The 15,774-nt window shown below is 41.2% G+C and overlaps 1 protein-coding gene across 8 annotated transcripts in view; it reads right to left on the bottom strand.

The window, feature by feature from the left end:
- Positions 1-15,571, bottom strand: part of LOC122407445 (SAM and SH3 domain-containing protein 1-like) — a 232,761-nt gene extending 217,190 nt beyond the window's left edge. For 3 of the 8 annotated variants that reach the window (XM_043413660.1, XM_043413709.1, XM_043413719.1), the window contains exon 1: positions 11,830-15,571. In XM_043413660.1, coding sequence (XP_043269595.1) covers positions 11,830-12,327 — 498 coding nt within the window. In that variant the 5' untranslated portion in view covers positions 12,328-15,571. The remainder of the gene's footprint in view (positions 1-11,829) is intronic. The other 5 variants (XM_043413669.1, XM_043413677.1, XM_043413686.1 and 2 more) reach the window with 5 other exon arrangements.
- Between the last annotated feature and the right edge of the window lie 203 nt (positions 15,572-15,774).

Below are 15,774 nucleotides of genomic sequence, written 5' to 3'. Positions count from 1 at the left end.
GTAAAATCAAGAGGAATGAGAGTGAATAAGGGAAACGTTGAACTCGATGAGCTACGTGCAGTTAACTGGAATTAATCGCAGTGGGAGAGAAACGAAAGAACTATTTTTCACATAATTACAGATTTCAGAAATACCGAGTTTTGCTTGACATTCAAACACTGCCAATGGGAAAGAAACAGCGTAGCATTAGCTCGGTAAAAGTCTGGTTATGTTGCCAATGGAATGATGCTGAAGTTTCCAACGTTGGAGTCCAACGAAATGATCGAAAAAAAATTTCCAATAATTCCAGTAATTCTCCTATTTTATTCCCTGCCAAATTTGCATTTCGTAGTTTTTCAAGCTGCACCAACGATTCGTGAAATAAAAAATTGGTGAATAACAAACGTTTTTTTCGTTCCTTTCGTTGGACTCCAACGTTGGAAACTTCAGCGTCATGCCAATGGACAAGAGATCAACGCCATTGTTTCCAACGTGAGTCCGTTTTAAGTACGACGTTACTTGGTCCAATAGCTGGTTAACATGACGCTGAAGTTTGCAACGTTGGAGTCCAACGAAATGATTTGAAAAAAGCTGCCAATAATTCCAGTAATTATCTAATTTCGTTCTCTGCCGAATTCTTAGTTTTTCAAGCTGCACCGGTACTTCGTGAAACAAAAAATTGGCGGCAAATGTTATTTTCGTTCATTTCGTTGGACTCCAACGTTCCAAACTTCAGAGTCGTTGGTTAACAGAATTCTCGGTTAATGACCAAAGTATGATTCCGGACTCGACAGTCCACCGGTACCAGAAAAATGGAAGTCGAAATTGCAGGATTTTTAGTCGAGTTCCCGGTATGCTTCGGCCACCGAAACACTCGCGGCTCGAGTCTATCCGAGCGATGGACATGAAGAATGATCCCGTAAGATGCTGCGACTGTCGGAATACAGTGAGGAGGATGAAAAGTGTGTGAAAGCAGATACAGCAATAGGAATACCGTGCGGCACACCGCGCGGCGCGGAGGAAATCAACGAATAAATAGTAAGCATGGTATCGATTGTATCAGAAGAGCGTGCCGTGTAATTGGCCACGTAGACTCTCTCCTATATCGTCGGAATGTTGATTGGCGAGATAGGCAGCAGCAGCAGCAGCAGCACAGGCATACACGCGCGCCCGAAACACACATCTACATATCCTGCTCCAATGGGGCTGATGAGGAATGAAGAAAGGGCGCAGCGGAGAGGATAGAGACAAGCACGTGGTGATGTTAGATATGCCTTTGTAACTGGCAGAATGAAAAGCCTATGGAGCACAATAAATCGAGAGAGTAAGAGTCAGCGGGGGAGGAGCGAAAGGAGAGGAGAGGAAGAGAGGAAAATTCGTTTCGGAAGAGCAATAGAGCTCAGCACGTCGCCCCGTCGAGCTACATCCCCAGATTAAACCAATAAATACGAAGTTTGCTTCGTGCGAAGCGGAAAAATGACACAATGGCTTTAATAACGGGCAATGGACACACCGCATATACCTCTGCTGCCTATAGTCTCTTCATATTCATGAATCTATAGACAGATCCGTCTATATATGCGCGGTGAATCTCGAAATTTTTGATGCCACCGATTCTCATCAACCGGCGCGGATTGTCCGGATGAGGTATATGCACGCGCGGGCTAGCTACCGAAGCAAGAACCTCGACGACACAAAAATGTAGCTGACGGAATCGAAATTGACACAATTTAAAAGTTGGCTATGCTCGAGCCGATATAGCAAGTGGTCGGGAGACCACTTTTGTTCGCTCGCGTCTCTTCTTCCCTCATTTTTTCTCGCTCCTTCCAATTCATTATTCCCCGCCCCACTGCACGCGGGGACGCGAATTCCTGCGCCACGCGATCGAAATAACGCCAAATGTCTATTTTGCCATCGTCTCTGTGTATTTTCCCGGTCATATTAACGAGCCGTGCGCCCACGCGTAGACGAACATGCACGCCTGAAAAAAGAGACGATCGCAGCGGAGACCAAACTGCCGCTGGTGGGGGCGGAAAAGAACCTCCGCCATCCATTGACATTCGAGAATGAAATTTCTGTACTCCCTGCCTCTCGCCCCTCCCCGAACCGACAGAGACCATTTTTTCGCCATTTTACATACGCGCGGACGTCTAACGACGCACCGAAATAATATTGTGGAATTGTGTTTTCTTTGGATGTCAATTTGCTTCGTATCGCGACGATTATAACAATGATTCGTGTTGCGAAAACCCTTACACTTTCAATAAACACGTAATCGAAAGCGCAATTACACTGTGAGAAGCTGAGCTCAAAGGGAGTCAGGAACAGCCCGTCGCACTGCTCAGCACGCGGTCGGAATCGCCATGTGAACAAAATTGGAAATTCTCCTCCCCGTACGCGTACCTCTAGAAGGATCAATTCGAATAAAAATCCCTGAAAAAACGTAAGATTAAACGCAATCGAATATTGTACGAAGAATCTATGAATAATATTTCTACTTAAACTTCCTATTCTCTTTTCTCTCGAAGAAAATAATTGTTTCCAATTAAATGCAGAGTTCTTTCAGGTTGTAGAAAAAAATGTGTTCCATTCAAGCATCGAGCAGTTAAATCGACTGGATGTTTTTCTCCCAGTGCAATCAATAAAAACGAGTTTTCCGCTGAATATGTTGAGCCAACCTTGCGTATGCGATACAAGAAATCGACTCATTAAGAGTCGTATCGAGTGCTCCTTGCTCAGTGATTATTTGTTATGAAGAACTTGCCAGACTAGTGCGAGACTGCTCGGACTACACATGTATGCGATTAATATGGATCAATTCTCATGGTCGGGTCGTTGAACGAATCTCGAGTGTTCCAATGGCTCGTGAGGTTCTAGGTGCACTGCAATCGTGTCAAGACCATTTCGTGTGTCAGTACACATATACAGAGGGAGACACACACACAGACAAACACACCCACACAGAGGAGACATAGATCGAGGACTCGCTCTGACCGCTAACTCCCAACTCGACTCTCGGCTTTGTCGCGTGGGTGTTTCCTTATTTACTCACGCCACAGATTTATTTTCCTTCCTCTAACCATTCCCGTCTTCTCTCGTCGTTCCTTCGCAAAGTTTCACGATTATAATGCCAGCACGTCCCATCTCGCTCTTTCTCCTTCACTTTCTCAGCCTGTGAATGCAACTACGAGGACAAACGTTACATTTAATATATACAAATATATTTCATGCATACAAACATGGACACCTGCATAGGCAAATCGTGCGTTACGATAGAAATTCAAGAAGATTTATGGACTGCGGGAGTGTCTGTGTTTGGGTTGTTTTTTTTTTTTATTGATTTTGGGGGTATTTTAGTCGATGAGGCATTTCACGCCATTTTTTTTTGGTGCTGCTGTAACCCGAGCTGTGTTTGCGCTCGTGCATTTTATTTGTGAAGCAGCAGCAGTGGAGAGAACACTCATACCGAGTTTTGAATTTGTTCTGTTTGTCAGAAGGTCCGATAATTTTCTGGAAACATCGATTTTTGACACTTTGAAATGTTATGACGCTGAAGTTTCCAACGTTGGAGTCCAACGAAAGGAACGAAAAAAACGTTTGTTATTCACCAATTTTTTATTTCACGAATCGTTGGTGCAGCTTGAAAAACTACGAAATGCAAATTTGGCAGGGAATAAAATAGGAGAATTACTGGAATTATTGGAGATTTTTTTTCGATCATTTCGTTGGACTCCAACGTTGGAAACTTCAGCATCATGAAATGTTTAAACGCTGATCATTCTCGTAAGAGTTTTTCTCGTAACAGTTTCTTCGTACACTCAGTGGATAAAGAAATTTGAAGGGATTTTGATTTGCAAAATCGATCAATCACTCCATTCAATAGTTTGGCAAAAATGTATTTTTTTAAATCTTTTCCTTCTACGGAGCAAATGAATTTATTCCGAACCTCATCAGTGTCTAATGGTTTTCACAAAGTTATGCTAACCTTCTTTAGATACTTTTCAACAGTTATCGAAGCTTCTTTCGAAACCATTTGTCATGATGCTGAAATTTGCAATCTTGTCCAACGAAATGATCTAAAAAAGCCTCCAATAATTGCAGTAATTCTCCAATTTCGTTCCCTGTCGAATTTGCAATTCGTAGTTTTTCAAGCTGCGCCGATACTTCGTGAAATAAAAAATTGTTGAGTACAAATGTTTTTTTCCTCCATTTCGTTGTAATCCAACGTTGCAAACTTCAGCGTGTGTCGTCCATTTGTCAATGACCGTGAATTTGATGTATGCAGCCGGAAAAACCACAAAAACGCCACAAATCCACCGTGCAAAGACAGAAAAAGTGTTTTTATCACAATTTATCTTGGCCGAGGTGTCTCAAGGGTTTGGAGTTTTGACAGGTGATCGTGTTGATATTCACAATATTTTTAAACTCTTGATCAATCTCCGTTAACGCGATTACCCGATGAATCTCTTTGAACAGATTCTAACGGTTGTTCCGCAAAGCGTGATGAATCTGAAAGAAAAATCGACGAACATTTTCGCGCGGTATGTATAAGCACAAAATGAAAAAAAAGCAGCAATTCGATTGACAGTGGCGACTGACGGACGTTAAGAGAATTAGCTACTGGATGTTTGTTAGTGCGGGAATGGGTGTGAGTCTGTGTCTGCGTGAATCGAGAGACTATCAGAGTACAAAGAGATCTTGCGAATAATGTATTCATTATTTCCATTTGAATAATGAAAACTCCGTTGGTCGTTTTCTGTCTACGTGCACGCACTGTGACTGATTCGCAATCTGTTCCTGCCCAAAAATTTTTTGTAAATCAACGCACTGATTCGGCGATCGTATAAAAATTAGGATCGTTCGGACGGACAAAGCTTTTTATTGTGACAGTGTCGCGTTTCGGAAAATTTTTGTCGAGGAATAAAGTTAATCAACGAAAATATTTTATTCTATGAGAAACGTCGCCAGTGGAAAAAATATAATTGAATTTTATGCTGCAGCTCATCAATGCTATAAATTATTTCAATATTTCGGAATCATCATCGTTCGGGTCAATTTTCCAGATGCCGAAACCCCATGAACTTCGCAGTATGGAAACGCAAGTTTCGTAAATGGAGAAGGATCCGTGAACGGGTGAGGCAACGATGCATAAAAAATGCTTGGAAAAACGCTATCTGCTATTTCATCTGCATAAAATAATATTTCACGGTGGAATCGAGATAAATACAGCTACTCAAAAGCACATTTTGCTAGCACTTGGGAAAAAAATCATCCAGCTCAGCACACAAGATTGTATAAGTTTTTTACGCTTATACGTACACTCCTCGCTGCGCTACACGGATGACTCCCTCAGCGAAAACTGCAACTTTTTCATTAGGTATTTCACCCGAAAAAACCTTAGTAATAACGGATTTAAAACCTTTAAACGTTCGCGCTGCTCACATATTTTCAATCTGCCTCAGTTTCTTTCATCCTTTCGATCGCACTGCAATGAAATATTGTGATCACTCGGCGTTTTTTTAAACGTTAAAAATCAAATGTGGCGCGGGGATCGGAGGTTTGCTAGCAAACAGAAAGCATGAACGTTTAGTTAAAAATTGCACAGTACTTTTTCTTTAATTTGTCGAAAAATGTTTTCTAACATGGTAAAATGCTTACGAAATTAATAGATGAAAAAAAAAAAGGTTGAAAACTCGTTGTAAAAGCTCTAAACCACTGAGCCCAAAGTAGTAATTTTGGTGTCCGAGAAATCCAATATTCGTTTTTACTATTAACTAGTCATGCACTGTTCATCAACGAAAAGACTATTTTTTTAATGAAATATTGTTACGCGGAGTTGTCACTCTGCTTGAAAACAATGGAATTACATCACAACTTGGTCGACAGAGAGGACGAATTTCTTGAAAACGTTTTCAAAACATAGAAATACATTTCGCTTCGGCTGTAAACGGTCTGACGGTCGCCGGAGCAAAAAAGTAGTTAATTTTGGGAGAGCTGACCGCAAAAATGCTTGGCTCTCTTGAAATAAATGGCGACATGAATTTTGGTATTATTTTTCTCCGGTTGCGATACGCCAGTAGAATCCCAGCCGCGAGCCCAGCACGGATCTTTCGATTCGCATTTGCACTTTTCTCCGGTGCTCCCCCGATCGAGAAATTTATCTTTATCGTTGGTGCATCGGATTGGAGGGTTGGGAGCCCGCGGTGGCCCGGGGGAGTCGGTGATACCGAATAATCCGGAGAAACTTATTTGCATGACGGATGAGCAGGACAAAATTGTGCGTTTATTTATCGGGGAAAAAAAGATTGGAAGAGGCGTTAACGCGGGAGGGGGAAGGAGGGGAAAAGAAAAAGAGCGAAGGCAACCCGAGGGTAGGAGAGATTACAGCGCTGCTCATAAATAAATCTGGTTCGCATGATCTCTCAGGGCAGGCGAACACGTCGCACAAACACGCAAATACATATATGATTTGAGTACATACGTGCGTATATGTATTTATGCATAAGAAGGTTCGACACCCAGTAATCTACTTTCTCCGTTTAATCCGGCGATGCTACTCTCGGAGCTGTTCACCTGTCGAGTAGAAAGATAGAGTGAAAGAGAGCGAAAACCCAACGACACGAAGAATCTCGCGTGACGACGCTCTCACCGCTAATGGGATATCTATATATGAAGAAAATGCTCACGAACGAGCTCATGGAGACTCCAATATGCGTTCCCTCCTCCTCTTCTGCTCGCCTCTCTCGGGCTCCTGCTGTCGTGTGTTACCCCGAGCGTGAAATTCAAACGGCAGACCAGACTTCCCTCAGTACTTTTATCTATATATGTATAGAAGTATCCGAGAACATGCAACATAGATACAGAGGCTGCTCGAGATCCATCGACTGTTAAAAGCCAAAATGAAGTAGTTGGGATGACTCGTCTCGAATTTAGCGCCACTCCGAATTCCACTGATCGGAATCGGAAGGAGGGATACAAATATTTCATCCGAACGGATATAAACGTGAAAGATTTCCTTCAAGATTTGTATTGATCTGCTCCATCAATCAGAGCGTTAACTGGAGTCGGGAATTTCGGGAAATACGCTTGGAAAACGACGTTTTTTGTCGCTTTTAACTTCTCAAACTTTTGACTTTTTGAGTTTTTAATCAGAGTCAAGTTCCCTTGAGTTTAAATAAGGGGAAATAGTGGAAGAAAACGAGGCCGAAAATTCTAGAGGAAAGTACTCGGGGATAGCACTGGATTGCAGTATTAATTCGAAGAGCAGTAATGAGAGAATTGTTCCATCCATCATAGTAAAAAGACCTTTTATTCAAAAGACTCAAGAGTCTTTTTCTCTATAAAAGCACAGTAAAAAATGCTTCCAGTCACTTCAAATGTTTATATTGTAAAGTAGAATTTACTATGGAGTAAAACGCCAAGAACGACGGCAAATTTTTATTGTTACAATTTTTTGGGATATAATATTTTCTCGTTGGTAATTATCTTTTGAAATTTTTGTAATCTTAATTTTTTTTATCGTAATTTGCTACGATGCTGAAGTTTCCAACGTTGGAGTCCAACGAAATGATCTAAAAAACTGTCCAATAATTCCAGTAATTCTCCAATTTATTTCCAGTCGAATTTGTACTTTGTATTTTTTCAATCTACACAATTATGATTCGTGAAATAAAAAACTGATGGATAAATCATTTCATTTTCATTCATTTCGTTGGATTTGTTTTTATTTTGTGGTTGTCATTTTTTGCGTCCAAGGTTTTCCTTTCGTCAATATTTTGCTCGTAATTCGATGTGCTTGGCAACTTCTGCATTTATTTGACAAAGGGCATAAATGTACTCGTCTCTAGTTTCATAGAATTTACTATGCTGGAAGCCAAAATTTGTCACTTACAATACACTTTCACTTATCAGTAAGTGCTAGTCTGACAATATGAATGACACTCGAAAACTCTTTGCTATCCGCATAAAGCTGTTTAGAATTCAAGGCACGAAAAATAGAGGAAAATTGTCTAAATACTTTGAAAATTCTTGAAAAATAATATATTCCTCAGTACACAAAACGAATCCGTTTTCTCCGTGCATTCTCGTAGAAGGTAACGCCTAAAAATTCCGAAGTAAGGAGTCTGCAGAAAGAAAATATTCTCCTTCGTTGCGTCAGGATTTTATAAATAAACGTGATTGCGTACGAAAGATTAAAATTGTGAGTAATCCTTCAGGTCGTCGGATCCGATAAAGTGGGAGTTTGTGCACGTCGGCTCGGATAACTCGCCGCGATAACGGAATGAGCTTTCCCAAATCGAATGTTTATCATTTCATGATCTAAACGTGCTTTTATATACGTATAAATTCGATGTATGCGAAGTGGATGCTCGAGCTCAGTTAATTAGTACATCCATGTTTTCATTACGTACGGGGCACAGAAAGAGGCGAGTGGGGAAGTCCGTCCAGCAAGAGCGCACACGAGGTCGGGAGACTTCTTCTGGTAAAACAGGGCAGAAGGTGGGAAGCCAGCAGCTAAGGCGAGTGAGTCATTAGGGTCGGGATACGAAAATCTAGGCTACTCGCGGTAACACGCGATCAGCGGTCTGTACGAGCTTGCCCTATCTTATCCTTCATTTTCTCCTCTTCCTGCGTGAACATGCTTTTTTATTTTATTTTTAATAAAAAAAAAAAAAAAAAAAAAATCTACGACAGAGAAAAGCATCAAAGCGATTTGCATTTTTATGGAAATTCTCATAACCGCTATTTTTTTTAATTTCAATCATCCTCTTCGATTATAAATCGCGAGACTAACGTGCACCATGGAAAATTCAACGTGCGGAGAGAATCGAAAGGTAAAAATTACCGGCGCAGCAGGCACAGCGGACAGGGGACGAGTGTTTGGAATTTTAGAGTGCAAGGTGTGAATTCTCGTGAGAATAAAATAATATGGGATAGTAAAACAGGATAGTGGGAAAAATTTTATTTTCTCGTCATGAAAATCCACGCTTTGCGCTGGAAAAATTCCAAATATTCGAGCCTCTGTACGCTTCTAGTGATTCAATGAAAATTTTCACCGTTCCATGCTCTCTCGTGCATGGATCTTTTTGACAGGTTTATGAGCATGTTAATTTTTGAAATTATTGCATGATACTCGATGAAATAATTTTCTCGTGTGAAATATTTTCATTAATTTGGAATCGTGAGTAGTGCTCAACAGTCAATTTTTCATATGACTTTTTTAATTTACTTTCGTCACCATTTTTCGTCCTGCATTAATCATCCTAATGAATTTTCGCTAATGAAATTGTATACGAAAACTCATTTCTTCCGTTTACAAAATTGAGCAAGCAGCTCTAACCGTATGGCGAACGTAGACAACTGGGAAAGTAGGAAATGGCTCTACAACTATGTAATGTAATACATTGCATGACTCTTATCGGACGGCCAACATGCGAACTCGCCAACTTTTCCTTCACTCCTCTACTCCTGCTGGCCTCCCTTTCTTTGTGTTAAGGTAACGCAATAATGAATCAGAGGATTATCTTTGATAATACCCCCTCTATACGAGGCTATCTCTATATACATATATCTCATGATAAATTCCATGTTATCTCAACTTTTCGAACAATCGGTGGTGCAGCACGCTGAAGTACTGAGTTGATCCTTGCCAGCAAACCGATAGAAATATATGCCAACACAGCCGATAAAATCTTATGCCACTTCGTTTCCATCGAGTTCCTATTTCAGAAGCGTACAAAAAAAAGCTCCAAAAATATATATTCGCTCGTGATAAAAATGATGAAGATCCTTTGCGGCGATAGAGGCGCGCTGCTGCTTCAACGTTTCAAATTCATTCGTTCTGACGCAGTCTACCGGAGCGATATCGAGCTTAGCTGCTTTCTCATTAACTTCGCGTGATTACGAAATGAACGAAAACACGATTGTTTCATTTTTCATTTTGTAAACGCTCGTGAAGAATCGAGTTAGTGAGTTAAGTACAATTCAATTGTCCGAGACCGATACCGATGGGCTGGAAATTCGACTGAAAATGCCAGTTTTTCGTGACACTGAACTTTGCAACGTTGGACTCCAACGAAATTATGTGAAAAAGCTCTTCAACAATTCCAGTCGTTCGCCAATTCTGCACGGAGAGAAAAAAATAGTGCAGCATAGAATTACTATGCTGCCACGGTGTTGGGGTTCTACATCGCCCATTTTCAAGGTTTTTACCAAAAATATTGTCATTTCCAAGTCAATACTGAATGAAAATTTTTTAATTGCCTATTTTGCTGTGACAAAGATTTAAACTGTACTTTTTTTCCTAACATAGTCCACCAAGGAAACGTTGTAAAATTTATGTTGACCCGATGATGAACTGCGTCAAGTAGAATTATTATGACGTTTTGCTGTACTTAGTACTGTTTTTTCACAATTAAAATTTAAACTTGATTTTAATAAAATTTGAGGAGCTCGAACACAAGCATCGGTAAACATGTGTACCGATGTATTTATTTTGACATTTCACATGAATTTTCATCGAGTCGTTTCACAAAGAATTACTATGTAGGGGATACCGGGGCAAAACGGGATACCTCAGGAAATATTGAACTTTTCCGAAGTTTGGGAAGCTCTGTCTATTTTTCACTCCCAAAAACTAAGAAATGTACTGGAACTTTGTTCAATTTAAAAAAAAAAAAAAAAAAAAAATCCGAGCCAAAACGAGGTACCCCTCAAAAACTCATGAAATTTTTTTTACTATGATGTTAATTCAATGCACCTTGGGTATATTTTACACCGGTAACCGAGTGCTTCCGACTTACCGCTGTAAGCGTTGAAAGCGATCTCAGCGCTTACAACTCTCTAACGTCGTCGAACGCACCCTCTGTAATTCAATTAAAAATTAATAATATGAATAATAACGAAGATTGCCAATGTTTATTTTGTAAAAATTTGTATTCTTTATCCACTGAATCGTGGATTCAGTGCCAAAATTGTGCAGAGTGGGCACATGATATTCGTGTGCAGGTGTAAAACCACACATGATAGTCCGCAAACATATATCTGCGATTACTGCCCTTTTAGTATATCTGTGCAAAAACGTTTTCATTTTAAAAGTGATGTAAAAAAAAGAGAATTTGAAAAAAACGAATTTTTTGAAAAAAAAAAAATTCAAAATCCAAAAAAACAAGATATTTTGGAAAAAATATGTTTCATGTACTTTTCGGACGATGCTGAAGTTTCCAACGTTGGAGCCCAACGAAATGATCTAAAAAACTGTCCAATAATTCCAGCAATTCTCCAATTTATTTCCAGTCGAATTTGTACTTTGTATTTTTTCTCAATCTACACAATTATGATTCGTGAAATAAAAAAAAAACTGATGGATAAATCATTTTATTTTCATTCATTTCGTTGGACTCCAACGTTGGAAACTTCAGCGTCGTCTTTTCGGACTAGGATAAAAATTAAAAAAAAAAAAAAAAAGACAAAAAAATTTCTCTCATTTCTCGGATATCCCGTTTTGCCCCGGTCTCCCCTATATGTTCGTAAGAATTAATAAATATTAGATATAGAACCCTACTTCTATGGCACCACAGTAGTTTTTAGTGAAATTTACTCTCCGTGTGTAATCCGCCTATAATTTGCAATTCACAGTTTTTCAGTCTACACTAACGATTCGTGAAATAAGAAATTGGTGAACTACAAATTTTCGTTGAACTCCAACGGTTGCAAACTTCAGCGTCGTTGTTTTTCAGTCTCCCGAAGGCTGACTCGTTGTGACACTTTGTGAGCGCAAGAACGAAAAAAATGGGAGCTGCGAGGGAGTATTGTATTGAAGAAGTGAGGAAAAATAAGTGGCGGACTCACCGGTGTAGTGTAGGGTTGACACGAGAGCCGTATCCCATCGTGACGTAACTTTTCCTGCAGCAGCATGCGGAGTTGCATCCTGGGTATCCTAACGAGTTCGGCTTTGCCTTCTTCGTACTCGTCGGCAAATTTGGTGAGTTCTTGGCCCCCGCTCGAGGAGCTGGCAGTGGGAGAAGCTCTCTGTGCTTCCTTTTCGCTGGTGGGTCTTTCCGAGGAAGTTCGGGATGATTTCGAGCTGACATTGTCGCAGAGGCAATCAGTAGTTTCCTCGAGAGTGAAATAAACGCTGGCTGCACCCTCTTCGCGGAGGGTTTTCACCGATTGGAGGAGTCGCCCGCGGTGAGTTTGGTTGAATACCCCGATCGCGTCGAGGTCGGGGTCCCCGATCTGCTTGCAGATCTCGAGATCGTCGTAACCGTTGTCGATAAAAGATTCGGAGTATTGACCGAGGTGGAGCGATCGCAACCACTCGACGACAATGTTACTCGCTATCGTCATCCTTCCTTTTCAATCGCGACGACAACAACTATTTTTATCTTTTCTTTTATTCTCCAAGCTATTTTCACTCTCCGACTTCTAGCCTTTCACTCTCTGCAAGTCTCTGATTTTTCGACAGCCATCCCAAATATTAACGCAATCAGGAGAATCACTTTTTCCGCGCAGTTTATTAACACGAGCGATTCCAAACCAGTTCGCTTTCGATCGATCTCGGCTATCGCGAAGTACAGTTTTTTTTTTTTTTTTTTTTTTTTTATTATTATTCTTTCACCCAGTTTACGACTTTCCGGTTCATCGTAAACGTGCTTCGATCGAGTGTCGATTATTGATCGATTCCGCAACCAAATCCCACGTTTTCGTTTATCTCGAGCACTCAATTTATTTATCAATCGATTAAAAAAAAAACTCGTCAGTCTCAAACCTTTGTTTTTTTTTCCTTTTTTTCAAGTAACTATCGATTAATATTATTTCACGTTTTTTTTATTGCTTCGTTCCAATTACACTGTTCATTTCGTTTGGTTAATTCGAACGAACTTTTGTTGTTTTTACACTGTTTTTTTTTCTTCTTTATTTTATTTTATTTTCTCTAATCACGCTCACTCGTTCGCGAATTTCCAATTGGCCGGTCATCCGTGCCAGGCGCTTATCGTTTTTTCCGCCGATCTCTGAGCCACTCTATGCGTTAATCACCTGCTCATTTGCAGCTTTTTCGCTCCCTCCGAGCGATGAATCGCAAGTCACTATTGCCGAACGTTTTTTTTTTTTTTTTTTTCACTTGCCAGGGCGTGGGTGGTGAGCTGTTTCGAAGAAAAAAAAATACATCGTTTATCGCCCGAACGGTTTTCCGTATGATAAATATTTGAACGAAACGATCTTCCTTCCTAATTTTCTATCTAGTTACTCCCCGAAATTTGACAACGCGCGAAAACAGAACGGAGATCATTGCCCGCCTTGTTTGTGTGATTTGTGCGCGAAGGAGTGAGAAATCAATGAAACCGTAAACGCGAAAAACGAGAGCACGAATTAGTCGATACTGGTCGGCTGACCCTAAAGATAAATACTCGAGCGGTGAGCTGCCCTTTACGCCCTAACCGCGACGATGCACGCTCCTCCACAAGTGTTCTGCATGCGTAAACGCGGATAAAAGTGTACAGAGATGCTTACAGACGCGAGGAAATCGAGGCAAAGTTGGCCACGCTGAAAAACTTTTACGCCCGCAGCAACCCATCGGTCGGCTCTCATTTCGGAAATTCGCGAGTATTCCCGAAACGAGGTTCAACAAATTCGAGCGAAAATCATAGCCCTGGAGAGGCGGGGATGCAAGAGAGCGCTCGAAATACGCTACTGAGATTGCCGCATTGTACGAAGGGAACGAAAGACAGAGAAAAGCAGAAGGAATAAAAACGAAAAAGAGATAAAAAATACGCTACAAAACTCTGTGTGCGCGGAGAGAGATGTGAGCAAGGTTAGGTGCGTAAGTATGTATCTATATCGTACATACACATATGCACATTAATGCTCGTACGTATAAGTGTATCGAGGGAGCCCACGGCCTTGGGAGCCCCTCTACTCTTCTCGATCTCTTTCTCTCCCTCGTGTCGTTTCCTCCTCCTCTTTCTCCTTTTTCTTCCTTCTCCTCTACACCTGTCTTACTCTCACCCTCGCGTATACACGACGCACCCGATACCATCTATCTCTTTCACGCTCTTTCTTCCTCTGCGCCGCTCTCCGCTCCTCTCACTGTCGTTCTCCCTCTTCTACGAACGCACCAAGCCCGATGCAAAGGTTTTTCATCGGCGATCTTTCGGCCCGATCCACCGTGTCTCAACTTTCGTACGCGAGTTGCACTCGGGTCATGTCTTCTCGACTACTACCGTGCGAGCACTCTCCTCTCTTTGTCAGGCTTCCCTTGTCGCCCTTGCTCCTTATCCCGCCTTCCCTACCTTCCGACTTCTCACCGGTCCTCACAGCCGCACGATAAACTTCAACAAAATGACATTTACCTCGAGTGCTCTTTCGGTCGTTGGACAGTTTTGAATTATACAAACTTTTTCGTGCTCTCGTACATTCTTCTTGCTAAGTTTTCCCCTCTAACCACATTCCCGGCGCGTTTTTTTTTACGATCGATAGTTACGGACGAACAACGGAGAGGTTAGACCTCAATTGTTCTCATTATTCTTTTCTATTACGATGAAATTTCGTTATCAAGTGTTCTTAGGACAACGATGCAATTTTAGGCTATGGACGAATGGTGAGATGAAAATATTACGACAATGGGATTGACACGATCGTTAGATTTTTCTAGACTAAATATACTTGCGATACTGTGACATTCTGACACTTTACGATCTCGAATTTTAAGGTTATCGCACTGAGCATTTTGACTCTTTTTTATTTCGAGTTAATACCGAATTTGTAAAACTAGTATTACTTCATTGCATGTGGAAAATAAATTTTAGTAGATTCGTACGAATTCCTAAGAATTAACCTGTGTGGGAGAAAAAGGCAAGTTCTCACAAGTCCTCGACCCTGAATCTCCGTACGTTCCCTCTCTTTCTTATTCCCTCTCGGCCTCTAACACTTTCTCACTCGAACGCTCGAGGTACACTAGCCCCTCGGCCAGGCGGCGGCGTACACTCGCAACCACGCGGCTTTTGGTCCCTCGAAAAAAACGCCTGCGCACGCGCGAGCCGAGCCAAAACTCGTCTTGGCTAAATTCCACATGAGACGAAACGAATAAAAAATACCGGAGAAACGTAATAAAACAAAAATAAAAATAAAAATAACGCACGCACCCCGAGGACACACGTAGACGAAGAGTACACTTGTAAACACACTTTATCGCTTTCTTATCCGGTGTATGAACAACAGATCCACGTTTCCAGACAACGTTTGCAGAACTTGAAAATAGTCGGACTCCTCACGGGGTGTTTTGATCCTAGGCTCACGATTGAATTATCTCAGCTTCTAGTCTCGATAACACTCGAAAACAAAAACTGTCAATGACAATTTCCGAATTGACGAACCGACTCGATTTCACTTATTCGTTTCGCCGTCATTCAAATTTCACCACATCCAGAAACTTTTCCTCATTTGAAAATTTCCCCCCGACCATTTATCGTAAAAAGAATAAAGATTTATTTCGTTAATATTGTCACAAGAAAGTCTCGCGGTCTCGTATCATGGCAAATGAAAAATCGTTCACGCTACACTCCGAAATAAATTCGATACTACCGCGACGCGACTCACGGCTCGACTGGAGCTTCAACCATAGTGAGAACCAAGAGATTTCAACCCCCACCAAGCCGGACATCTTGCCATCCCCCTATTGGAGCGGAGGCCAGAAGTGGGGACTTTTTTACCGCACACTCGTCTACTGCCTGCTATAGTACAGCTATGTATACTCTACACTGTACATAATCATACTCCCTCGCGGTTTCCCTACCC

This window comes from Venturia canescens, chromosome 1 (assembly GCF_019457755.1).
Source record: "Venturia canescens isolate UGA chromosome 1, ASM1945775v1, whole genome shotgun sequence".
Taxonomy (NCBI): Eukaryota; Metazoa; Arthropoda; class Insecta; order Hymenoptera; family Ichneumonidae; genus Venturia; species Venturia canescens.
The sequence above is the reverse complement of the archived record's forward strand: the minus strand, read 5'-3'. Positions and strand labels throughout refer to the sequence as shown.